General features: G+C 48.7%; 1 protein-coding gene across 2 annotated transcripts in view; it reads left to right on the top strand.

The window, feature by feature from the left end:
• The window catches only part of pigk (phosphatidylinositol glycan anchor biosynthesis, class K), a 165,485-nt gene that overhangs the window by 16,238 nt on the left and 124,143 nt on the right, over window positions 1–25,104 (top strand). For both annotated transcript variants that reach the window (XM_078218940.1, XM_078218941.1), the window contains exons 2-8: window positions 406–459; window positions 4,257–4,348; window positions 8,532–8,667; window positions 13,629–13,740; window positions 15,095–15,191; window positions 19,045–19,162; window positions 22,213–22,323. In XM_078218940.1, the coding sequence (XP_078075066.1) occupies window positions 406–459; window positions 4,257–4,348; window positions 8,532–8,667; window positions 13,629–13,740; window positions 15,095–15,191; window positions 19,045–19,162; window positions 22,213–22,323 (720 nt within the window). The remainder of the gene's footprint in view (window positions 1–405; window positions 460–4,256; window positions 4,349–8,531; window positions 8,668–13,628; window positions 13,741–15,094; window positions 15,192–19,044; window positions 19,163–22,212; window positions 22,324–25,104) is intronic.

The following is a 25,104-nucleotide window of genomic DNA, read 5'->3' as shown; positions in this document are numbered from 1 at the left end:
TGTGTGTGTGTGTGTGTGTGTGTGTCTCGCTCTGCCTGTGTGTGTGTGTCTCGCTCTGCCTGTGTGTGTGTGTGTGTGTGTCTCGCTCTCTCCGCTTCCAGTGCTGCCTTGTGAAGCCTCATGGCTGAAGCAAAGTACTGAAGGTCATCCAGTACCTCTGAAACCTTTGGAAGTTCTCATTCTGGTCTGATCTGAATCGAACACAAGTGGAATCGTTCAATTATAGACATCAGGATCCCTCCCAAATTTAAATGAAAGTAACTCTACAAAGTTTGGATTTAAACACAAACATGTGACTGAGCAGCAAACGAAAAAGTAAACAAATTGTAAGTAATGTTCAGCTTTCTGTTTGTCGTGAAGTTTAGAATATTTCCTAATTGATATGTGTTGTGATTTTGTTCACAGACTCGAGTAAAGCAGTTCTTCAGAAGCGGTCACACGAACAACTGGGCTGTACTGGTGAGATTGAACAAGACACGAGAAAGCTCGTGGTAGTTTTGCACTGGTTGAAGGAGCTTGTCCCAGTAACTCAGCTGCCTTATATTGTTTCCAAAAAATACATGTTTGAAATTTTCGTCCTTGTCTCGTTTCTACCTCTGCAACTTCCTCCAGCCCTACAATCTGCCGATAACTGAGTACTCCTCCAATTCTGGTCTCTCAGGCTACCCCAGTTCTTTGCCCCCCCACCATGAGTAGCTGTATCTTCAGCTGCCGAGACTCTAATTCCCACCTCAGAGCTCACTGGATCTCTATCTCTTTTGTTTATAAGATGCTTCTTGAAACGTAGATCTTTGACCATGCTGGTGATTGCACAGTGGTCAGTACCATTCACAGGCGCACTCAGCATGCCTGGACAGCAGAAGGAGGCCATTCGGCCCATTGAGTCTGCAGCGACCACAATCCCACCCAGGCCCTATTCCCGTAACCCCTCAGATTTACCCAGCTAATCCCCCTGGCACTAGGATTAATTTAGCATGGCCAATCAACCTAACTCCCACATCTGTGGGAGGAAACCGGAGCACCCGGAGCAAACCCACGCAGACACGGAGAACGTGCAAACTCCACACACACAGTGACCCGAGGCCAGAATCGAACCCAGGTCTCTGGTGCTGTGAGGGAGCAGTGCTAATCACTGTGCCACCGTGCCGTCCCGGCCACCCATATCGATGGGCTGATGTGTGATGCAGCTGTGAAATGCCATGTGTCAGGCAATGACCATCTCTAACAAGAGAGAATCTAGCCATCGCCCCTTGACATTCAGTGGCATTATCATCACTGAATCCCCTACCATCAGCACCTGGGGGGTTACTATTGACCAGAAAGCACTGAACTAGCCGTATAAATATGGGCATCATGGTGGCACAGTGGTTAACACTGTGCCACCACTGTGCCCCTCAGCACCAGTGACCGGGGCTTGATTCCAGCCTTGAGTCACTGTCTGTGTGGAGTCTGCACATTCTCCCCGTGTCTGCTTGGGTTTCTTCCAGATGCTCCAGTTCCCTTTCACAGTCCAAAGGTGTGCAGGTTAAGTGGATAGGCCGTACTAAATTGCCCCTTGGTGCCCTTGATGTGAGTTAGGCGAGTTAACTGTGAAAATCGGGGGGGGGGGAGGTTTGGATGAGATGCTCTTTCAGAGAGTTGGTGCAGAGTCAATGGGCTGAATGGCCTCTATCTGCACTGTCAGATTCTATGGCTCTACTGTGACTTCAAGAGCAGATCAGACACTGGGACAAGTAACTCACCTCATGACTCCCTAAATACTGTCCACACTGGCACACGTCTAGAGTGAGATGGAATACTCTCCCCTTCCGTCGATGAGGGCAGCTCCAATAACATTAAAGAAACTAGACACAGAACCAAAGAATACTACAGTGCAGGAGAGGCCCTTCGGCCCATCGAGTCTGCACTGACGCATGAAAGGCCCTGACTTGTCCACCTAATCCTACTTGCCAGCACTTGGCTCATAGCCTTGAATGTTATGGCGTGAGAAGTACTCATCCAGGAAAAAGAAGTTTGCTTGATTGACACTCGATCCTGATTAAACAGTAGTGGCACATAGTGGTAACAGTATGTATCATCTTCAAGGTGCACTGGAGCAACTTGCGAAGGCTTCTTCAACATGGGCGGCACGGTGGCACAGTGGTTAGCACTGCTGCCTCACAGCACCAGGGACCTGGATTCGATTCCGGCCTTGGGTCACTGTCTGTGCAGAGTTTGCACGTTCCCCCCGTGTCTGTGTGGGTTTCCTCCGGGTGCTCCGGTTTCCTCCCACAGTCCAAGATGTGCGGGTCAGGTTGATTGGCCGTGCTAAATTAACCCTAGTGTCAGGGGGGGATTAGCACGGTAAATATGCGTGGGGTTACAGGAATATGGCATGGGTGGGATTGTGGTCGGTGCAGACTCAATGGGCCAAATGGCCTCTTTTTCTGCACTGTAAGGATTCTATGATTCAATGACAGCATCTTCCAAATCCATGACCTCTACCACCTAGAGGGACAAGGGCAACAGGTGCATGGGAACCCCACCACTTGGACGTTTCCCTCTAAACCATACCTTATCCTGACTTGGAACTATAACGTCATTCCTTCAGTGTCACTAGGTCAAAAACCTGGACTACCTTTGTGTACTGACAGCATATGGACTGCAGCTGTTGATGAAGGTTCACCACTTTCTCGAGGGTAGTTAGGGAATGCTGGCCTAGCCACAAAGTTCACATCCCATGAATGGAACAATATCTCCTCATGCAGTTCGGTGTCAAGTTTTGTTTGGTAACATTCCTGTAAAACGCCTTGAAACAGTCTAACACATTTAAGGTGCTACATAAATACAAGTTGTGTTGAATATGGTGACTGACATTAGTGCTGGGGAATGAAGGCCTATCGCTTTCTACCACCTGGTGCCCGTCTCTGCTGCTCTGGTTAAGCAGAATGCTCTGAAGCAGAGTAAACCTGTTATCAATTTAAGTGGTTGCATGATTGCTTTAAGAGCCAGTCACATGATTGGATGGTGATGTCATTGGGGTGTTTCACAGACTCCTCCCTTAGTTGCATTTTCTGCTGCAGCTGCTCCCAAAATAACTCTGCTGTTATTTTGAATCTGTGTGTACAAACCACGCCTTTTTCTTGCGCCCCAAGGTAAAACCCACAGACCGCAACATAGGACATTGCAGACCTCTCTATAAAACAAACTCGGCTAGCATGTGGAGATCTAAAGCTCCCTCTACGTTGCTCCATTAAGTGCTGCCAGTTCAGTTTGATTAGATATGAAGCTGCCTCTATATTGTCTTAGCCTTACCCTCTGATACTCTAACCTAGTGAGAGGTATTTGAACAATAAGTAAGTGGACTTCTTCATAAGTTCATAAGATATAGGAGCAGAATTAGGCCATTTGGCCCTTCGAGTCCGCTCCGCCATTCGATCATGGCTGGTATGCTCCTCATCCCCATTTTCCTGCCGTCTCCCCATAACCCTTCAACCCATTACCAATTAAAAATCTGTCCAACTCCTCACATTTACTCACTGTCCCAGCATCCACCGCACTTTGGGGTAGCGAATTCCACAGATTCACAACACTTTGGGAGAAGTAGTTTCTCCTCAACTCTATTTTAAATTTGCTACCCCTTATCCTAAGACTTTGACCTCTCGTCCTAGAATGTCCCACAAGAGGAAGCATCTGCTCCACGTCTACTTTATCCATGGCTTTTAACATCATGTCCATGCAGCTGAAAGGGCAGCTGGATTCAGGTTAACAATACATCTGAAAGATGCAGTATTGGTGCAGCACAGTGGGTTAGCACTGCTGCTTCACAGCGCCAGGGACCTGGGTCTGATTCCTGGCTTGGGTCACTGTCTGTGTGGAGTTTGCACGTTCTCCCTGTGTTTGCGTGGGTTTCCTCCAGGTGCTCTGGTTTCCTCCCACATTCTGAAAGACGTGCTGGTTAGGTGCATTGACCTGAACAGGCACCGGACTGTGGCGACTCGGGGAATTTCACAGTAACTTCATTTGCAGTGTTAATGTAAGCCTTACTTGTGACTTTAATCTTATATACCTCTAAACTATAAATATTAGTGGTTTGACTGGGGTGCCTCAACTAGCTGGTAGCTGAAATTGCTTTGCTGTAAGATCCCTGTTAATCATTTTGCAATTACTGTTGGAGAAAGAATTTGTTGGCGTACATCCTTGCACCTTGTCACGACTGGATGGTCTGCCTGTGATGTGCTGTTAATTGTTCTGCTCTTCTGGTTTCTACTCCCAAGGTGTGCACGTCCAGATTCTGGTTCAACTATCGTCATGTTGCCAATACGCTGTCAATTTACAGAAGCGTTAAGAGACTCGGCATCCCAGACAGGTAAGAGAAACTGCGGCAGATCATAAACTGCCCAACTTGTTCTTCAGTCCATGGAGTCCAGTAGAGAGAAACGTGACCACGCTGTAAATGCACCGTGCCATCTGGTGTTGATGTGATAGTTTTCCTGGTCACTAGTGTTACTCGCGGCGTACTTGCGTTACTCAAAAGCAAGTTCATTCTTTCCCCTTTATGTCCCGTCCCTCGACACGGCAGGATGTCCCAATGGGTTTTGCAGCCAGCGAAGTATCTTGGACGTGCACCATTGCTGCAAACTAGCAATTTGTGCACAGCAAGCTCCCACAAACCGTAGTGGGATAAATGAGCAGTAATCTCTCTTTTTGTGATGTCAGTTGAGGGATCATTATTAGCCATGGCACCAAGCAGAACTCTCCTGCACGTCTTTGAAATTGTGCCTTGAGATATTTAACATCCATAGAGTCATAGAGGTTTACAGCATGGAAACAGGTCCTTCGGCTGAAAGGGCAGCTGGATTCAGGTTAACGATACATCTGGGAGACGCAGTATTGGGGTGGCACGGCAGCACAGTGGTTAGCACTGCTGCTTCACAGCGCCAGGGACCCGGGTTTGATTCCCGGTTTGGGTCATTGTCTGTGTCCCTGTGTCTGCATGTGTTTCCTCCGGGTGCTCCGGTTTCCTCCCACAGTCTGAAAGACATGCTGGTTAGGCGCATTGGCCATGATAAATTCTCCCTCAGTGTATCCGAACAGTGCTGGAGTGTGGCGACGAGGGGAATTTCACAGTAACTTCATTGCGGTGTTAATGTCAGCCGACTTGTGACACTAATAAATAAACTTTAACTTCACTTTATTGTACTGAAGTGTTGGCCTAGATGTTGTGCCCAAGCCTCCATGGGATGGGCACTTGACCTTGCATAACAGCAGTAACTGCACTTGCCAATAGTTCAAAGTGGGTGCAGTATTTTATGATCTGTGAGTTTGCATTCAGTCACAATATCAATGCAAATGTTTATTTACCTCAGTTGTTTTAACCCGCTCCACCCCCACCCCCCCATCTCTTCCCTGAATGAAATGATTATTCTGTGGGGCTGCAATCACTCTCTCAAGTGGTCATTCTCCCATGATCTGGGGGAGGGGTGTCGATGTCGGTCCTGACCCAAGTTGGAGCCTTGGCGGGAGGGGTGGAGGAACGGGACAGCAGACCTGGAAGAGTGAGGGGGAAGCAGGGGTGGGGTGGGGGAGTAGGGGGAAGGTGTGGTGGGTCCCCTGCAAGACTGGCTCTAGGTGGTTAGTGCTTTCTCTTCCCCTCCTATCCCTTTCAAAGTAACTAACCTGGCAGAACCATCTGCAGTTAACAATTTAAATCGATTCTGTCGTAAGGTTCCCAGCCCAGCACAATTGAACAGAGAAAGTTAGCCCTTCTGGGCTAATTGCTGGGTAAACCCTTACCCAGGAACTTCCTAGAGGGATTCCCCAGTAGGAATTGGGGTACCCACAAGTTATGTTTGTTTATGTCCACCTCTCAGCAGTGGAGTGTGATTCGGAACTGCAGCCATTGTTGACGCTCCTCTCTAACCTGGGGTTAGAACATAGAACATAGAAAGCCACAGCACAAACAGGCCCTTCGGCCCACAAGTTGCGCTGATCATATCCCTACCTCTAGACCTATCTATAGCCCTCAATCCCATTAAATCCCATGTACTCATCCAGAAGTCTCTTAAAAGACCCCAACGAGTTTGCCTCCACCACCACCGACGTCAGCCGATTCCACTCACCCACCACCCTCTGAGTGAAAAACTTACCCCTGACATCTCCTCTGTACCTACCCCCCAGCACCTTAAACCTGTGTCCTCTCGTAGCAACCATTTCAGCCCTTGGAAATAGCCTCTGAGAGTCTACCCTATCCAGACCTCTCAACATCTTGTAAACCTCTATCAGGTCACCTCTCATCCTTCGTCTCTCCAGGGAGAAGAGACCAAGCTCCCTCAACCTATCCTCATAAGGCATGCCCCCCAATCCAGGCAACATCCTTGTAAATCTCCTCTGCACCCTTTCAATGGCTTCAACATCTTTCCTGTAATGAGGTGACCAGAACTGCGCGCAGTACTCCAAGTGGGGTCTAACCAGGGTCCTATAAAGCTGCAGCATTATCTCCCGACTCCTAAACTCAATCCCTCGATTAATGAAGGCTAGTACGCCGTACGCCTTCTTGACCGCATCCTCCACCTGCGAGGCCGATTTAAGAGTCCTATGGACCCGGACCCCAAGGTCCTTCTGATCCTCTACACTGCTAAGAATGGTACCCTTCATATTATACTGCTGCTTCATCCCATTGGATCTGCCAAAATGGATCACTACACACTTATCCGGGTTGAAGTCCATCTGCCACTTCTCCACCCAGTCTTGCATTCTATCTATGTCTCGCTGCAACTTCTGACATCCCTCCAAACTATCCACAACACCACCTACCTTGGTGTCGTCAGCAAACTTACCAACCCATCCCTCCAACTTACCAACCCATCCCTCCAACTTACCAACCCATCCCTCCAACTTACCAACCCATCCCTCCAACTTACCAACCCATCCCTCCAACTTACCAACCCATCCCTCCAACTTACCAACCCATCCCTCCAACTTATCAACCCATCTTTAAGTCATCTTTAAAACCCTTACTGTAGCCCAGATATACAGCTTCTGAATGATATGTTCAGATGCTGCATAAACTCTTTATCTGCTCCAACATGATTGCAGATCGTGAGCGCTGGTGTAGAGAAAGAAAAGCTTTGTCATTGTTCCAGTGGATATTACGGTGGAGAGTGTTCAAGATGCTGAAGGGCCTCGGGATTGTTTCCCTGCGTCGGGGAATCCAAAACACTGGAACACAGTCTCAGGATAAGGGATTTGATCCTTAATGATGGAGATGAGGAGAAATTCTCCACTCAAAGGGTTGGGAATTCTGTAGCCCAGAGGGTTGTGGATGTCATATTGTGGAATACATTTATTGATGGATTTTTGCAGTTGGGGAATTGGGGGATATGAGGAGCGGATAAGAAAGAGCGGTGAGATCCAAGACCAGCCGTGATCATGTTGAATGTTGGAGCTGGATTGGCCGTATGGTCTACTCCTACTCCCATTTCCTGGGTCCACGTGACGAATGTGAAGCTTTTCTCTGGACCTGCTCTTCACCATGGGATCTGTTACAGATGAAACTTTGGTTTGATATCTCATCAGAATTTCAGCAGCTCTGATGATGCAGTACTCTTTGAAGTGGGATTCGAACCCTCTTGCCTCCAATTCAGTGAAGACGCATGTTACTCAACCTTTCAAATCCCTACCCCTGCTGCCATCACTTTGACAATTTTTTTATTCATTCATGGGACATGGGCGTCGCTGGCTGGCCAGCATTTATTGCCCATCCCTAGTTGCCCTTGTTCAGAGGACAGTTGAGAGTCAACCACATTGCTGTGGCTCTGGAGCCACATGTAGGCCAGACCAGGTAAGGACGGCAGATTTCCTTCCCTAAAGGACATTAGTGAACCAGATGGATTTTTCTGACAATCGACAATGGTTTCATGGTCATCAGTAGGTTCTTAATCCCAGATATTTTTTATTGAATCCAAATTCCATCATCAGCCGTGGTGAGATTCGAGCCCGGGTCCCCAGAACATTAGCTGAGTTTCTGGATGGTGACACAGTAATTAGCACTGCTGCCTCACAGCGCCAGGGACCCGGAATCGATTCCTGCTTTGGGTCACTGTCTGTGTGGAGTTTGCACGTTCTCCCCGTGTCTGCGTGGGTTTCCTCCAGGTGCTCTGGTTTCCTCTCACAGTCCGAAAGATGTGCTGGTTAGGTGCATTGACCGTGCTAAATTCGCCCTCAGTGAACCTGAACAGGCACTGGAGTGTGGTGACTAAGGGATTGTCACAGTAACTTCATTGCAGTGTTAATGTAAGCCTGCTTGTGACAGAAATAAATAAACTTCAAACTTTTAAATCTAGCGATAATACCACTGGGCCATCACCTCCCCTACAACCCCCACTTTTTTTTTGTTAAGGGTTTCAGAGTGGAGTTTGAGGTGAAAACAGAGGAGTATTTCAGAGACTTGTTGCTGAACATATTTGGTAACATGGGTTTTCCAGTTGTATCTGGTGACTGTGGAATGCATATTGAGCTCAGTGGCTAACGCTAATCTCTCTATCTTCCAGCCACATCGTGTTGATGCTCGCTGATGACATGGCGTGTAACCCCCGGAACCCCAAACCCGCCACCATCTTCAGTCACAAGAACATGGAGCTGAACGTCTATGGAGACAATGTTGAGGTTGACTACCGGGGCTATGAGGTCAGAGTGCTCACTGTATGGTGCAGCTTTTTGTTGGAGTAAAATTATTCCTTTTACCCCCATTTAGTAATTAAAAAATAACATGCCTTCATGGAACTGTTGAGAGGGGTGGGGGGATGGGAGGTGAAGGAGATGGGGGTAATGGGGAGAGAGAGAGAGAGAGACGGGGGGTAATGGAAAGAGAGAGAGAGAGAAGGGGGCAATGGGGAGAGAGAGAGACGGGGGGTAATGGAAAGAGAGAGAGAGAAGGGGGCAATGGGGGGAGAGAGAGAGAGAAGGGGGCAATGGAGAGAGAGAGAGAGAAGGGGGCAATGGAGAGAGAGAGAGAGAAGGGGGCAATGGAGAGAGAGAGAGAGAAGGGGGCAATGGAGAGAGAGAGAGAGAGAGAGAAGGGGGCAATGGAGAGAGAGAGAGAGAGAAGGGGGCAATGGAGAGAGAGAGAAGGGGGCAATGGAGAGAGAGAGAGAGAAGGGGGCAATGGAGAGAGAGAGAGAGAAGGGGGCAATGGAGAGAGAGAGAGAGAAGGGGGCAATGGAGAGAGAGAGAAGGGGGCAATGGAGAGAGAGAGAGAGAAGGGGGCAATGGAGAGAGAGAGAGAGAAGGGGGCAATGGAGAGAGAGAGAGAGAAGGGGGCAATGGAGAGAGAGAGAGAGAAGGGGGCAATGGAGAGAGAGAGAGAGAAGGGGGCAATGGAGAGAGAGAGAGAGAAGGGGGCAATGGAGAGAGAGAGAGAGAAGGGGGCAATGGAGAGAGAGAGAGAGAAGGGGGCAATGGAGAGAGAGAGAGAGAAGGGGGCAATGGAGAGAGAGAGAGAGAAGGGGGCAATGGAGAGAGAGAGAGAGACGGGGGCAATGGAGAGAGAGAGAGAAGGGGGCAATGGAGAGAGAGAGAGAGAAGGGGGCAATGGAGAGAGAGAGAGAGAAGGGGGCAATGGAGAGAGAGAGAGAGAAGGGGGCAATGGAGAGAGAGAGAGAGAAGGGGGCAATGGAGAGAGAGAGAGAGAAGGGGCAATGGAGAGAGAGAGAGAGAGACGGGGGCAATGGAGAGAGAGAGAGAGAAGGGGGCAATGGAGAGAGAGAGAGAAGGGGGCAATGGAGAGAGAGAGAGAAGGGGGCAATGGAGAGAGAGAGAGAGAAGGGGGCAATGGAGAGAGAGAGAGAAGGGGGCAATGGAGAGAGAGAGAGAAGGGCAATGGAGAGAGAGAGAAGGGGGCAATGGAGAGAGAGAGAGAAGGGGGCAATGGAGAGAGAGAGAGGGGGCAATGGAGAGAGAGAGAGGGGGCAATGGAGAGAGAGAGAGAAGGGGGCAATGGAGAGAGAGAGAGAGAGAAGGGGGCAATGGGGAGAGAGAGAGAGAGAGAGAAGGGGGCAATGGAGAGAGAGAGAGAGAGAAGGGGGCAATGGTGAGAGAGAGAGAGAAGGGGGCAATGGAGAGAGAGAGAGAAGGGGGCAATGGAGAGAGAGAGAGGGGGCAATGGAGAGAGAGAGAGAGAGAAGGGGGCAATGGAGAGAGAGAGAGAGAGAAGGGGGCAATGGAGAGAGAGAGAGAGAGAAGGGGGCAATGGAGAGAGAGAGAGAGAGAAGGGGGCAATGGAGAGAGAGAGAGAGAGAAGGGGGCAATGGAGAGTGAGAGAGAGAGAAGGGGGCAATGGAGAGCGAGAGAGAGAGAGAAGGGGGCAATAGAGAGAGAGAGAAGGGGGCAATGGAGAGAGAGAGAAGGGGGCAATGGAGAGAGAGAGAGAGAGAAGGGGGCAATGGAGAGAGAGAGAGAGAGAGAAGAAGGGGGCAATGGAGAGAGAGAGAAGGGGGCAATGGAGAGAGAGAGGGGGCAATGGAGAGAGAGAGAAGGGGGCAATGGAGAGAGAGAGAAGGGGGCAATGGAGAGAGAGAGAAGGGGGCAATGGAGAGAGAGAGAAGGGGGCAATGGAGAGAGAGAGAAGGGGGCAATGGAGAGAGAGAGAAGGGGGCAATGGAGAGAGAGAGAAGGGGGCAATGGAGAGAGAGAGAAGGGGGCAATGGAGAGAGAGAGACGGGGGCAATGGGAGAGAGAGAGAGAGACGGGGGCAATGGAGAGAGAGAGAGAGACGGGGGCAATGGAGAGAGAGAGAGAGAGACGGGGGCAATGGAGAGAGAGAGAGAGACGGGGGTAATGGCGAGAGAGAGAGAGAGAGACGGGGGCAATGGAGAGAGAGAGAGAGACGGGGGCAATGGAGAGAGAGAGACGGGGGCAATGGAGAGAGAGAGAGAGAAGGGGGAATGGAGAGAGAGAGAGAGAGAAGGGGGCAACGGAGAGAGAGAGAGAGAGAGAAGGGGGCAACGGAGAGAGAGAGAGAGAAGGGGGCAACGGGGAGAGAGAGAGAGAAGGGGGCAACGGGGAGAGAGAGAGAGAGAAGGGGGCAATGGAGAGAGAGAGAGAAGGGGGCAATGGAGAGAGAGAGAGAGAAGGGGGCAATGGAGAGAGAGAGAGAGAGAAGGGGGCAATGGAGAGAGAGAGAGAAGGGGGCAATGGAGAGAGAGAGAGAGAAGGGGGCAATGGAGAGAGAGAGAGAGAGAAGGGGGCAATGGAGAGAGAGAGAGAGAAGGGGGCAATGGAGAGAGAGAGAGAGAGAAGGGGGCAAGGAGAGAGAGAGAGAGAGAAGGGGGCAATGGAGAGAGAGAGAGAGAGAAGGGGGCAATGGAGAGAGAGAGAGAGAGAGAGAAGGGGGCAATGGAGAGAGAGAGAGAGAGAGAGAAGGGGGCAATGGAGAGAGAGAGAGAGAGAGAGAAGGGGGCAATGGAGAGAGAGAGAAGGGGGCAATGGAGAGAGAGAGAAGGGGGCAATGGAAGAGAGAGAGAGGGGGCAATGGAGAGAGAGAGAAGGGGGCAATGGAGAGAGAGAGAAGGGGGCAATGGAGAGAGAGAGAAGGGGGCAATGGAGAGAGAGAGAAGGGGGCAATGGAGAGAGAGAGAAGGGGGCAATGGAGAGAGAGAGAAGGGGGCAATGGAGAGAGAGAGAAGGGGGCAATGGAGAGAGAGAGAAGGGGGCAATGGAGAGAGAGAGAAGGGGGCAATGGAGAGAGAGAGAAGGGGGCAATGGAGAGAGAGAGAAGGGGGCAATGGAGAGAGAGAGAAGGGGGCAATGGAGAGAGAGAGAAGGGGGCAATGGAGAGAGAGAGAAGGGGGCAATGGAGAGAGAGAGAAGGGGGCAATGGAGAGAGAGAGAAGGGGGCAATGGAGAGAGAGAGAAGGGGGCAATGGAGAGAGAGAGAAGGGGGCAATGGAGAGAGAGAGAAGGGGGCAATGGAGAGAGAGAGAAGGGGGCAATGGAGAGAGAGAGAAGGGGGCAATGGAGAGAGAGAGAAGGGGGCAATGGAGAGAGAGAGAAGGGGGCAATGGAGAGAGAGAGAAGGGGGCAATGGAGAGAGAGAGAAGGGGGCAATGGAGAGAGAGAGAAGGGGGCAATGGAGAGAGAGAGAAGGGGGCAATGGAGAGAGAGAGAAGGGGGCAATGGAGAGAGGAGAGAAGGGGGCAATGGAGAGAGAGAGAGAGAGACGGGGGCAATGGAGAGAGAGAGAGAGAGACGGGGGCAATGGAGAGAGAGAGAGAGAGAGACGGGGGCAATGGAGAGAGAGAGAGAGAGAGACGGGGGCAATGGAGAGAGAGAGAGAGAGAGAGACGGGGGCAATGGAGAGAGAGAGAGAGAGAGACGGGGGCAATGGAGAGAGAGAGAGAGAGACGGGGGCAATGGAGAGAGAGAGAGAGAGACGGGGGCAATGGAGAGAGAGAGAGAGAGACGGGGGCAATGGAGAGAGAGAGAGAGAGACGGGGGCAATGGAGAGAGAGAGAGAGAGACGGGGGCAATGGAGAGAGAGAGAGAGAGACGGGGGCAATGGAGAGAGAGAGAGAGAGACGGGGGCAATGGAGAGAGAGAGAGAGAGACGGGGGCAATGGAGAGAGAGAGAGAGACGGGGGCAATGGAGAGAGAGAGAGAGAGAGACGGGGGCAATGGAGAGAGAGAGAGACGGGGGCAATGGAGAGAGACAGAAGGGGGCAATGGAGAGAGAGACAGAAGGGGGCAATAGAGAGAGAGAGACGGGGGCAAGGAGGAGCGGAGGATGTGTAGAGACGGGGGTAATGGAGGGGCTGAGATGGGTAAAGGAGGGGTGGAATGGGGGGCTGAAGGAGGGAGGATGGGGGCAACAACTGATAGCTCTCTCCCCACAACTCTAGTATTCTCCAAATGTACACCTTGTGGTCGCACTAAGCCTGTTGTATGAAAAGAGGGTAACACCAGGAAAACATTTGGGAAGCATTGATATAATGTTCACACTTGTGTGGGAAGTCTGGATTGACCAGATTGTCTTTGCGAGCTCATTATTGTCTGTCTTCCAGTTCCCGATTCCTGCGGGTCACAGTGTCTGTAATGCAGCTTCATTAACTATTTGTCTGTTTATGTCAGTAAACACTGAGGAGCTTCACACTGTGATTTCTCACTTGGTGTGTGATTTTGGAAAGGAACCCTTTCCTCCCAGGGTGAATAGGGCAATGTTATTGGACTAGAGTAAAGGGAACCTCACTCTCTCTAGCCAAGCTCCACCTGACGTGAGAGTGTTTAATATTGACACTACATGTCCAGCGCTGCCCTCTTACCGTGATTGCAAAGAACCCAGTGACTTACAGCAAAAAGAACTGAATTTCTACGCACAAGATCACATTTCTCAAAACATTCACCAAATTACTTTGATGGGCAGTTGCTATGTGGGTAAATGCAGCTGCAAAACGTGACCAGACCAGTCACAGGCAAACTTGTTTCCTGCATTGTTAGTTGGAGGGTGGGCGGTGGCTGGGGGAAGGTGGGTGGGCGTGGGATGGAGAGGGAAGTGGGTGGGGGGAGAGGGTGGCGGTGGCTGGGGGGAGGGGGTAGTGCGGTGTGGGCCTGGACATTAGAGGGGATTTAGCCTCACTGATTTATTTTCTTCTCAGGTTACTGTTGAAAACTTCTTACGGGTGTTGACGGGCCGACTGCCTCTCAGTACACCCCGATCCAAACGCCTGCTCTCAGATGACAGGAGTAACATTCTCATCTACATGACGGGTAGGTATGATGGGGGAATCTCCTAACATTAAACTAGCTGGAAAGAATGTGTTTAGATAGCGGATCTCACAACCTCAGGATTTCCCAAAGCACTTTACAGCCAACTGTTGTAATGTAGAAAAGGTGACAGCCAATTTGTGCACAGCAAGCTCCCACAACCCATCTGCGAATGATCAGATAACCTCCCCTGATGTAGGATTAACTATTGCCAAGAATACAAGGGATAATCCACCTATTCTTCTTTAACATGCTACCATGGGATATTTTATAGCCACCTTTGTGGGCAGGCAGGACCTCAGTGTAATATCGCCCCCCTTTCGACAGTGCAACACTCCTGCACTGCGGTTGTCAGCTTAGGGTTTTGTGCCCACGTCCCTGGACCTTTCAACTCTGTTCTAACAAGCTATGGTTATCTGCCTTTTTTAGTGAGGGTTTCCGATCTTCACGTTTGAAGAACTTGCTTTTGAATTCTTTCCAAACGTCGCTCCCAGTTGGATGTCTTCAACAATCTCGCCTTCTGAGATTCCTTCCCTTTGGTTCTCCCAAGTATTGTACGAGTTTTAACAACACCAGGTTAAAGTCCGACAGGTTTATTTGGTAGCAAATGCCATTAGCTTTCGGAGCGCTGCTCCTTCGTCAGATGGAGTGGATATCTGCTCCCAAACAAGGCACACAGAGACACAAACTCAAGTTACAGAATACTGATTAGACAGAATTCTAATCCGTATTCTGTAACTTGATTTTGTGTTTTCACATACTGAGTGGTGAGTGTCTGGAACAAGCTGCCAGAGGTAGTAGTAGAGGTGGGTACAATTTTGTCTTTTAAAAAGTGTTTAGACAGTTACATGGGTAAGAGGGTACAGAGGGATATGGGCAATTGGGAGTAGCTTAGTGGTTTAAAAAAAAGGGCGGCATGCACAAGTTGGGCTGAAGGGCCTATTTCCATGCTGTAAACCTCTATGACTGTATGACTCTAATTAGCATGACCAATCCACCTAACTTACACATCTTTGGACACTAAGGAGCAATTAGCATGGCCAATCTACCTATCCTGCACACCTTTGGACAAGGGATGGGCAGCAAATGTTGGAACCCACATCCCATGAACGAACAAACAGAAACAGCCTCCCCATCAAACTTCCAATGTCAACATGAACAGGAGTTCAGTTTCATGTCTCATTTGGGTGCTGCAGTAACTTGTGGATTGCAAACTTCAGTCTTAATGGAGGGTGAGGGAAGGGGGGGTGTCTTATTCCCACAAGTCTTCTGAACTAAAAGCAGGAGCACTGCGCACTGACCTGACCGCCATATCATCGTTACTATTTGTGCGATTGTCTTTTTTTTCATATTAAAGGACACGGTGGCAATGGTTTCTTAAAATTCCAGGATTCCGAAGAAATTACTAACGTCGAGCTTGCTGATGCATTTGAGCAGATGTGGCAAAAGAGAAGGTAAAAAGATTGAACAAGCTGCAGCTTAGTGTCCACTCTCCTAGCCTGGATATATGTGTGAGGAGTGATGCCACAGTCAGACACTCCCAGGGACCAGGGTATTTGCAGGTAGACCTATCCGATGCCACAGCCCATGATCCTTTTTAATTCTGACGGGTAGAAAGCCACTAGTTGTCCCTGTCTAGTCTTCTCTGATGTGCTGGTCTCTGCCAAGGGATCACTTGTATACAGTACACTCCTCATGTTGTGGGGAAGGGTCCTAACAAAAGACAGACAGAATCTACTGTTCAAGGGGATGGCACGGTGGCACAGCGGTAGCACTGCTGCATCACAGCGCCAGAGACCTGGGTTTAATTCTGGCCTTGGGTGACTGTCTGTGTGGATCATAGAATCCCTACAGTGCCCATTGAGTCTGCACCAACCACAATCTCACCAGGCCCTATTCCCGTAACCCCGCATATTAACCCTGCTAATCCGTCTGACACTAAGGCACAATTTAGCATGACCAATCAACCTAACCCACACACCTTTGGAGTGTGGGAGGAAACTGGAGCACTCAGACACGGGGAGAATGTGCAGATTCTACACAGACAGTGACCTGAGGCCGGAATTGAACCCGGGTCCCTGGCGCTATGAAGCAGTAGTGCTAACCATTGTGCCACCGTGCCCTCCCCGTGTCTCTGTGGGTTTCCTCTGGGTGCTCTGGTTTCCTCCCACACTCCAAAGATGTGCAGGTTAGGTGGATTGACCATGCTGAATTGCCCCTTAGTGTCAAGGGGATTAGCAGGGTAAATACATTGGGTTACGGCGATAGGGCCTGGGTAGGAGTTGTCAGTGAAGGCTCGAAGGGCCAAGTTGCCTCCTCCTGCACCGTAGGGACTCTATGATTCTATTTGATCCCTCTTCCCTCATTGCTTAAACGTATACTATGTTTAAATGAGAAGGAAAGTAGTTGTCACTGCACTCCTTGTATTTTCGTCACTAAATCAAAGTTGAGCATAATTTTCAGATGTAAACTCACGATGGGCCAGAATTTTAATTTCCCTGAGTTCCGCATCAAACACTAACCAGCCATCCACAACTCTGGAGCAGATTCTGGAGTCTAAATGAGTGAGGAGAGGTTTTCGCTGGAAGCTACGTTTATTTTCCGATCCTCAGTTGTTTTGTGTTTGTGAGCCAGGTGCAGAGTGGAAAAAAAAACGGCAGCCAAAAATTCAGAAAGACTTGCGGGATGCCTCGGGAGAAATCTAAACCGCTAATTGCTAACTTTTTTTTCTCCAAGCTGAGATGACTGACTTGGAATTTGGAAACATTAAAAAAAAAATTCAATGAAAAGTGCTCATCGAGGAGCCACTGGCCTCAGACCTTTTTTTGCATCTATTTCTGTCAGTAGACAGAGAGGAGCTTCACGCTGTGATTTCTCAACCTGCACTTCCTGCAAGTGTCACTCCGTGCTGAGACTGTCTGACTGGGGAATTGGCTGCTTCGAGATGAGATTAAAACTGGTTCAGACACCAGAATGAAATTAAGATCACTCCATGACTAAATTGTCACAATGTGTGTGCGTGGGGTTGTGTGTCTCAGCCATGGCTTTGTGGCAGCACTCACGCCTTAGAGTCATAGCGGTTTACAGCATGGAAACAGGCCCTTCGGCCCAACTTGTCCATGCCGCCCTTTCTTTTTTAAAGCCCCTAAGCTAATCCCAATTGCCCGCATTTGGCCCATATCCCTCTATACCCATCTTACCCATGTAACTGTCTAAACGCTTTTTAAAAGACAATATTGTACCCGCCTCTACTACTACCTCTGGCAGCTTGTTCCAGATACCACCCTCTGTGTGAAAAAATTACCCCTCTGGACACTTTTGTATCTCTCCTCTCTCACCTTAAACCGATGCCCTCTAGTTTTAGACTCCCCTACCTTTGGGAAAAGATATTGACTATCTAGCTGACCTGTGCCCCTCATTATTTTATAGACCTCTATAAGATCACCCTTCAGCCTCCTACGCACCAGAGGAAAAAGTCCCAGTCTATCCAGCTCTCCTTATAATTCAATCCATCAAGTCCCGGTAGCATCCTGGTAAATCTTTTCTGCACTCTTTCTAGTTTAATAATATCCTTTCTATAATAGGGCGACACAGTATTCCAAGTGTGGCCTTACCAATGTCTTGTACAAATTCAACAAGACATTCCAACTGCTGTGTTCCATGTTCTGACCGATGAAACCAAGCATGCCGAATGCCTTCTTCACCACTCTGTCCATTTGTGACTCCACTTTCAAGGAGCTATGAACATGTACCCGTAGATCTCTTTGTTCTGTAACTCTCCCCAACGCCCTACCATTAACTGAGTAAGTCCTGCCCTGGTTCAATCTATCAAAATGCATCACCTCGCACTTGTCTAAATTAAACTCCATCTGCCATTCGTCAGCCCACTGGCCCAATTGATCAAGATCCCGTTGCAATTGGAGATAACTTTCTTCACTGTCCACGATGCCAGCAATCTTGGTGTCATCTGCAAACTTACTAACCATGCCTCCTATATTCTCATCCAAATCATTAATATAAATGACAAATAACAGTGGACCCAGCACTGATCCCTGAGGCACACCGCTGGTCACAGGCCTCCAGTTTGAAAAACAACCCTCTACAACCACCCTTTGGCTTCTGTCTTCAAGCCAATTTTGTATCCATTTGGATACCTCACCCTGGATCCCGTGAGATTTAACCTTATGCAATAACCTACCATGCGGTACCTTGTCAAAGGCCTTGCTAAAGTCCATGTAGACAACATCAACTGCACTGCCCTCATCTACCTTCTTGGTTACCCCTTCAGAAAACTCAATCAAATTTGTGAGACATGATTTTCCACTCACAAAGCCATGCTGACTGTCCCTAATCAGTCCTTGCATCTCTAAATGCCTGTAGATCCTGTCCCTCAAAATACCTTCCAACAACTTACCCACCACAGATATGAGGCTCACAGGCCTGTAGTTCCCAGGCTTTTCCCTGCAGCCCTTCTTAAACAAAGACACAACATTTGCCATTCTCCAATCTTCAGGCACCTCACCCGTGACTATCGATGATTCAAATATCTCAGCTAGAGGACCTGTAATTTCCTCCCTAGCCTCCCACAATGTCCTGGGATACACTTCATCAGGTCCCAGGGATTTATCTACCTTGATGCGCTTTAAGACTTCCAGCACCTCTTTCTCTGTAATATGTACACTCCTCAAGACATCACTATTTATCTCCCCAAGTTCCCTCACATCCATGCTTTTCTCAACAGTAAATACTGATGAGAAATATGAGTCAGAAGGTTGTGGGCTGAAGTGTCAGCCCAGAAGCTTGAGCACAAAAGCTTTCACTGCAGCACTGAAAGATTGATTTGGGACTGAATATACACACCCGCCTCCCTCCGCCCAACGCCTCCCCCCATTGTCGGTAGCGGGGTAACTCCCCCCTCCATGGCAGCACAAGTCACTGACACCAGGGTCCTCCTGATGAGCTGTTCTCCCTGCTCTCCCCTCCCCCAACCTCTGCTGATCGCCCCCCCCCCCCCTTGCCTCCTTCCCTCCCTGAAGATCTCTCTGCCCCCCTCCCACAGAGCTTCCCACCCTTGTCTCCCATCCAGCGCCCTCTGAAAGTACTTCATGTCCGTAAACACTTTGGGACATTGAGGTTGTGATTGGCGCTATATAAATACAACTTCTTTCGTAGCTGGAGAGCTGCCGACTGTTTTGTTTCGTGCTTCAATGGTTTAGGAAAGGGAGAGCCTGTGAGAGCAGTTTGATTTACAGGATGCGAAGAGGCTGTGCCTTTGCTCTGAGACTGACGAGTGTTTGCTTTCTCCAGGTACCACGAATTGCTTTTCATCATCGATACTTGCCAGGGAGCCTCCATGTACGAAAAGTTTTATTCGCCTAATATTCTGGCTCTGGCCAGCAGCCAGGTTGGGGAGGACTCCCTTTCAGTAAGTCTGCAGCTCTGTTGAGAATCTGATTGATGATAATCTGTGTAGAAACAATAAATGGAGAAGATATGGAGCTGAGTAGAGAAAAGACAGATGTTTGTGGCTGGTGCCCTTGTAGAATCTTACAGAGACCATTCGGCCCATTGAGTCTGTGGTGGCTTCATCCCACCATGCCCACAATTTGTCCTTTCCCCTGTAAATTCACCAACTTTACATAACATGTCCACTCCCTTTCAAAATTATTTATGGAATCAGCTTCCAACAGGACCCTCAGACAGCGCATTCTAGGCCACGATAACTCTGCGGGAACATATTTCTCCTCATCTTCCCGCTACTCTCCTCCATCAATGATGTTAAATCTCTCTCTGACCTCTGATAACTGACCCACTCTATTCTGCCTTATCGAAACCTCTCCGTTGAAAAGCATCTGTTATATCCTCACTTGTCCTTTGCTCCAAGGAGAACAGTCCTAAAGTTTTCAACTCCCTCCCCTCATAACTGAAGCCCTTTTCACTGATATCCTCGTAAAATCCCTCCGAACCCTACTGAAGACCTTTGCATCTTTCCTGGAGAGTGGGGCCCAGATTTGTCCAAAGTTTTTACGTTTATTTATCAGTGTCACAAGTAGGCTTACATTAACACTGCAATGAAGTTACTTTGAAAATCCCCTAGTCCCCACAGTCCGGCGCCTGTTCGGGTACACTGGAGGGACAATTTAGCACGGCCAATGCACCTAACCAGCACGTCTTTCAGACTGTGGGAGGAAACCGGAGCACCCGGAGGAAACCCACACAGACACAGGGAAGACGTGCAGTTTCCACACAGACAGTGACCCAAGAACATAGAACATAGAACATAGAACATTACAGCGCAGAACAGGCCCTTCGGCCCACGATGTTGCACCGACCAGTTAAAAAAAAACTGTGACCCTCCAACCTAAACCAATTTCTTTTCGTCCATGAACCTATCTACGGATCTCTTAAACGCCCCCAAACTAGGCGCATTTACAACTGATGCTGGCAGGGCATTCCAATCCCTCACCACCCTCTGGGTAAAGAACCTACCCCTGACATCGGTTCTATAACTACCCCCCCTCAATTTAAAGCCATGCCCCCTCGTGCTGGATTTCTCCATCAGAGGAAAAAGGCTATCACTATCCACCCTATCTAAACCTCTAATCATCTTATATGTCTCAATAAGATCCCCTCTTAGCCGCCGCCTTTCCAGCGAAAACAATCCCAAATCCCTCAGCCTCTCCTCATAGGATCTCCCCTCCATACCAGGCAACATCCTGGTAAACCTCCTCTGCACCCTCTCCAAAGCCTCCACATCCTTCCTGTAATGTGGGGACCAGAACTGCACACAGTACTCCAAGTGCGGCCGCACCAGAGTTGTGTACAGTTGCAACATAACGCTACGACTCCTAAATTCAATCCCCCTACCAATAAACGCCAAGACACCATATGCCTTCTTAACAACCTTATCTACTTGATTCCCAACTTTCAGGGATCTATGCACACATACACCTAGATCCCTCTGCTCCTCCACACTATTTAAAGTCCTCCCGTTAGCCCTATACTCAACACATCTGTTATTCCTACCAAAGTGAATTACCTCACACTTCTCCGCATTAAACTCCATCCGCCACCTCTCGGCCCAACTTTGCAACCTGTCTAAGTCTTCCTGCAAACTACGACACCCTTCCTCACTGTCTACCACACCACCGACTTTGGTGTCATCAGCAAATTTGCTAATCCACCCAACTATACCCTCATCCAGATCATTAATAAATATTACAAACAGCAGTGGCCCCAAAACAGATCCCTGCGGTACACCACTTGTAACCGCACTCCATGATGAATATTTACTATCAACCACCACCCTCTGTTTCCTATCCGCTAGCCAATTCCTGATCCAATTTCCTAGATCACCCCCAATCCCATACATCTGCATTTTCTGCAGAAGCCTACCATGGTGAACCTTATCAAACGCCTTACTAAAATCCATATATACCACGTCCACTGCCTTGCCCCCATCCACCTCCTTGGTCACTTTCTCAAAAAACTCAATAAGGTTAGTAAGGCACGACCTACCTGCCACAAAACCATGCTGACTATCACCTATCAATTCATTACTCTCCAAGGTGGGAATCGAACCCGGATCCCTGTGATGCGCGTTATCACACACGAGGCTTGATGCTCAGGAAATAAAGGCTTTTATTTGCTGTAACAAGGCAGCTACTAATTATATACACGATCCCAGACTGAGGGGTCCCAGACAGAGCAGAGACCTTTATACCTCTCCCAGGAGGCGGAGCCCGACTGGGATGTACCACAATACTATAATACAAAGGTGTAACAACCCAACCCTAACCCCAACAGCAACAAGTAGAACAACCCATCCCTAACCCCAACAGCAACATATATACATACTTGTAGTACTGGCCAGACCCTGGCTCAGTACTCTCTAGTGGGAACCAACGATGGTTCACCACACCCTGGCACTGTGAGGCAGCAGTGCTAACCACCGTGCCACCTCAGCTGAGGCCTTTAGTAATTAATGAAATTCTAATAGGATTTCTTTGCTTTTATATTCTGTCCCTCTGTTTATATACCCAGTAACCCATATAATTTTTAAAAAATCACCGTGTTAACTTGCCCAGCCAATGTCCTTTAGGGAACGAAATCTGCTGCCCTTACCTATTCTGGCCACAGCTCTTAACTATGCTGTGAATTGGCCAGGCAAGCCACTCAGTTCACGGGCAGTCAGGGGTGGGCAACAAATGCTGGCCTTGCCGGTGATGCCCACATCTCATGACAGAATGACTAAAATAAATGACATTTCTGTTACCACTATTCAGAGAGACTGGTTAGTCCCCCAGAACTATGATGATGTATTTATTCAGCCAGTGAACAATTTGAGGGGAGGCTAGTTAATCTTTGAAGTGTGACGCTGCTGCTAAATATTCTCGCTATCTCACAGGCTTTCATATTGACAGAAGTCTCACTTTTACCAATGAATGCTTAAAATTTGATCTGTCTTTCTATTAGCACCAGCCAGATCTTGCCATTGGGGTCCATCTGATGGACAGATACACTTATTACCTCCTGGAGTTTTTAGAAGACATCCGCCCAGCCAGCCAGAATAACATGAACGACTTGGTAAGTCGCCTCGATCAGGCAGATTCGAATGGATTACTCCTGTGCAGGAGTTAGCTGTGGAGGAGTCGCTTGCACTCGAGTCTCTGAGTCGGGAGGTAGGGGCGCTAGTTCCATTCCCACTTCAGAGTCTTGAGCACATTATTCAGGTCAAAGCTCCAGGGCAGTACTGTTGGAGCACCGCACTGTCGGAACGCCGTCTTTCAGTTGTGATGTTGAACTGAGGTCCCATCTGTCCACTCAGGCGACCGAGTTTGCTATGTATAATTTGCTATGTGTAATTTGCTCAGTATAGTTTGACTGTCATACTTCCTCCATTACAACAGCGATTATAATTCCAAAGAATACAGGAGCAGGCCACCAGGCCCTTCAAGGCTGCCCTGCCTTCAATACGATCATGGCTGATCTATGCCCGCCTCAAATCCTTTTCTGTGCCATTTCCTCAGTGCCCTCTATTCCTCGATCAATCAAATATTTATCCACCTCCACTTTAAATACTTCTAATGTTCCAGCCACCACCAACCTTTGGGGCAAAGAATTCCAAAGATTCACCGCCCTCCGAGAAAGAATTTCTACCCACCTCGGTTTTAAATGACCGGCCCTTTATCTGGTGTCTCTGTGTTCGAAACACTCCCACTAGTGAAAACATCTCACCATCTACCCTGTCAAGCCTCCTCAGCATCTGTTATGTTTGAACAAGGTCACCCCTCACTCTTCTAAACTCCAAGGAATACAGACCCGGACTATTTAGTCTCTCTTGATAGGACAATCCTCTCATCCCAGGAATTAGCCTGGTGAAACTCCTTTGGACTGACTCCAATGTTGGTACTTCATTGGCTGTAAAGTGAGTTGAAGTGTGATATTAATACAAATATTTCTTTCATTTTACAACCCCTCCCTCTGGTTCAGTTGTGTTGCGAACAGGATAGGAAAGCTGGAACCGAGATTTTCTAATGACTGACTCGGATGGGGGTGAGGATGAAATTGCGAACCAACTACAGGATTCCAGCCTCATTGGCCCAGGGTCTGACTTGAAGAACGGGAAATTAGCAAAGAGGTGCAGTTGTCCACAAATCAGTGCTGCTGCATTCAGGAGAGGGAAGCAGAAATTGAGAGGGGGTCAAATTTGCGGAAGAATGTTACTGATTGGGCGGAAGGTCTTGTGGCGTAGTGGGCAGCATTTCCGCCTTGAAGTTCCAGGTTCAAATCCCACCCCAGAATTTATTATTGTCACGTACTGGGATACAATGAAAAGTATTGTTTCTTGCATGCAATACAGACAAAACATATCGCCATAGAGTACGTGGGGGAGGGAAAGGAGAGGGCGCAGGATGTAGTGTTGCAGTTACAGCTGGGGTGCAGAGAAAGATCAGCCTAATATATGGTAGGTTCATTCAAAAGTCTGCTGGCAGCAGGGAAGAAGCTGTTTTTGAGTCATTTAGCACGTGACTTCAAGACTTTTGTATATTTTTCCCCGATGGAAGAAGGTGGAAGAGAGAATGTCCGGGTGCGTGGAGTCTTTAATTATGCTGGCTGCATTTCCGAGATAGCAGGAAGTGTAGACGGAGTCAATGGATGGGAGGCTGGTTTGCGTGATGGATTGGGCTACATTCATGACCCTTTGTAGTTTCTTGCAGTCTTGGGCAGAGCAGGAGCTCCATACCAAGCTGTGATACAACCAGAAAGAATGCTTTCTATGGTGCATCTGTAAAAATTGGTCAGAGTTGTAGCTGACATGCTGAATTCCCTCAGGAATTCTCCTGAGAAAGTAGAAGCATTGGTGGGCTTTCTTAACTATAGCATCGGCATGGAGAGACCAAGACAAGTTGTTGGTGATCTGGACGCCTAAAAACTTGAAGCTCTCGACCATTTCCAGTTCATCCCCAGTTGATGTAGATAGGAGCATGTTCTCCAGTACACTTCCTGAAATCAATGGCTATCTCCTTTGTTTTACTGACATTGAGGGAGAGATTATTGTCGTTGCACCATTTCACCAGGAAGATGCCAAGGCCACGAAGACCAAGGAAGGTGCGTTCATAACGCAGGACAATTAAGGATGGGCAGTAAAAGCTGACCTAGCCCGCGACACCCACATTCTGTAAATCTGTGGTCTCCAAGCAGCTGATCGTGATTGACAGGTCAGTCCCGGAGTCTCAAAGTCACAGGCTTCTGAGCCGCTGCTGAAGATGTGCGGAAGTCGGACATTTTGTAATGATGAGCGAATCAGCTCATTGGCTGCCAAATCACATGCGCCAAACCGTGGACTAAGCTGGGTGAAGACATGATGAGCGAGGAGACGGGGAACTCCCAAGAGAGCAAGAACCTACCATTTCCACCAGAAATGGGAAAGTGAATTTTACGAATGTCACAGACAAGACCATTTGTCAGCAGAGTGTAGCCTTGAGTCAAAGAGGTGATTTGAAACGGCATTACAAGACAATGCATGCAGAATTTCAAGCAAATTTCCCTTTAAACAGCGCCATTCGGACAAAGAAAGCTGGGGAGTTAAAGGGAACATGTTGCAAGCTCAGCAGTCACGCTTTTCAATACCAATGGCAAAAGGCAAGGCGAGCAAGGAGGCAACTTTTCACATTAGCCATCTGCTGGCAAAACATAAACTGTTCACCAATGGCAAGGTTATCAAGGAGGCTATGATAGTTTCTTCCGACACCTTGTTCCAAGACTTCAAAAACAACAATGAAATTATGACAACCATCAAGAGTTGTGCCACTTGGTGCTTTAACCGTAGCTGGAAGGGTGGAATTGTTATCTGAGGATGTGGCT

The sequence above is a fragment of the Mustelus asterias genome, chromosome 8 (genome assembly GCF_964213995.1).
Source record: "Mustelus asterias chromosome 8, sMusAst1.hap1.1, whole genome shotgun sequence".
Lineage (NCBI taxonomy): Eukaryota > Metazoa > Chordata > Chondrichthyes > Carcharhiniformes > Triakidae > Mustelus > Mustelus asterias.
This window is presented reverse-complemented; position numbering and strand designations above follow the sequence as displayed.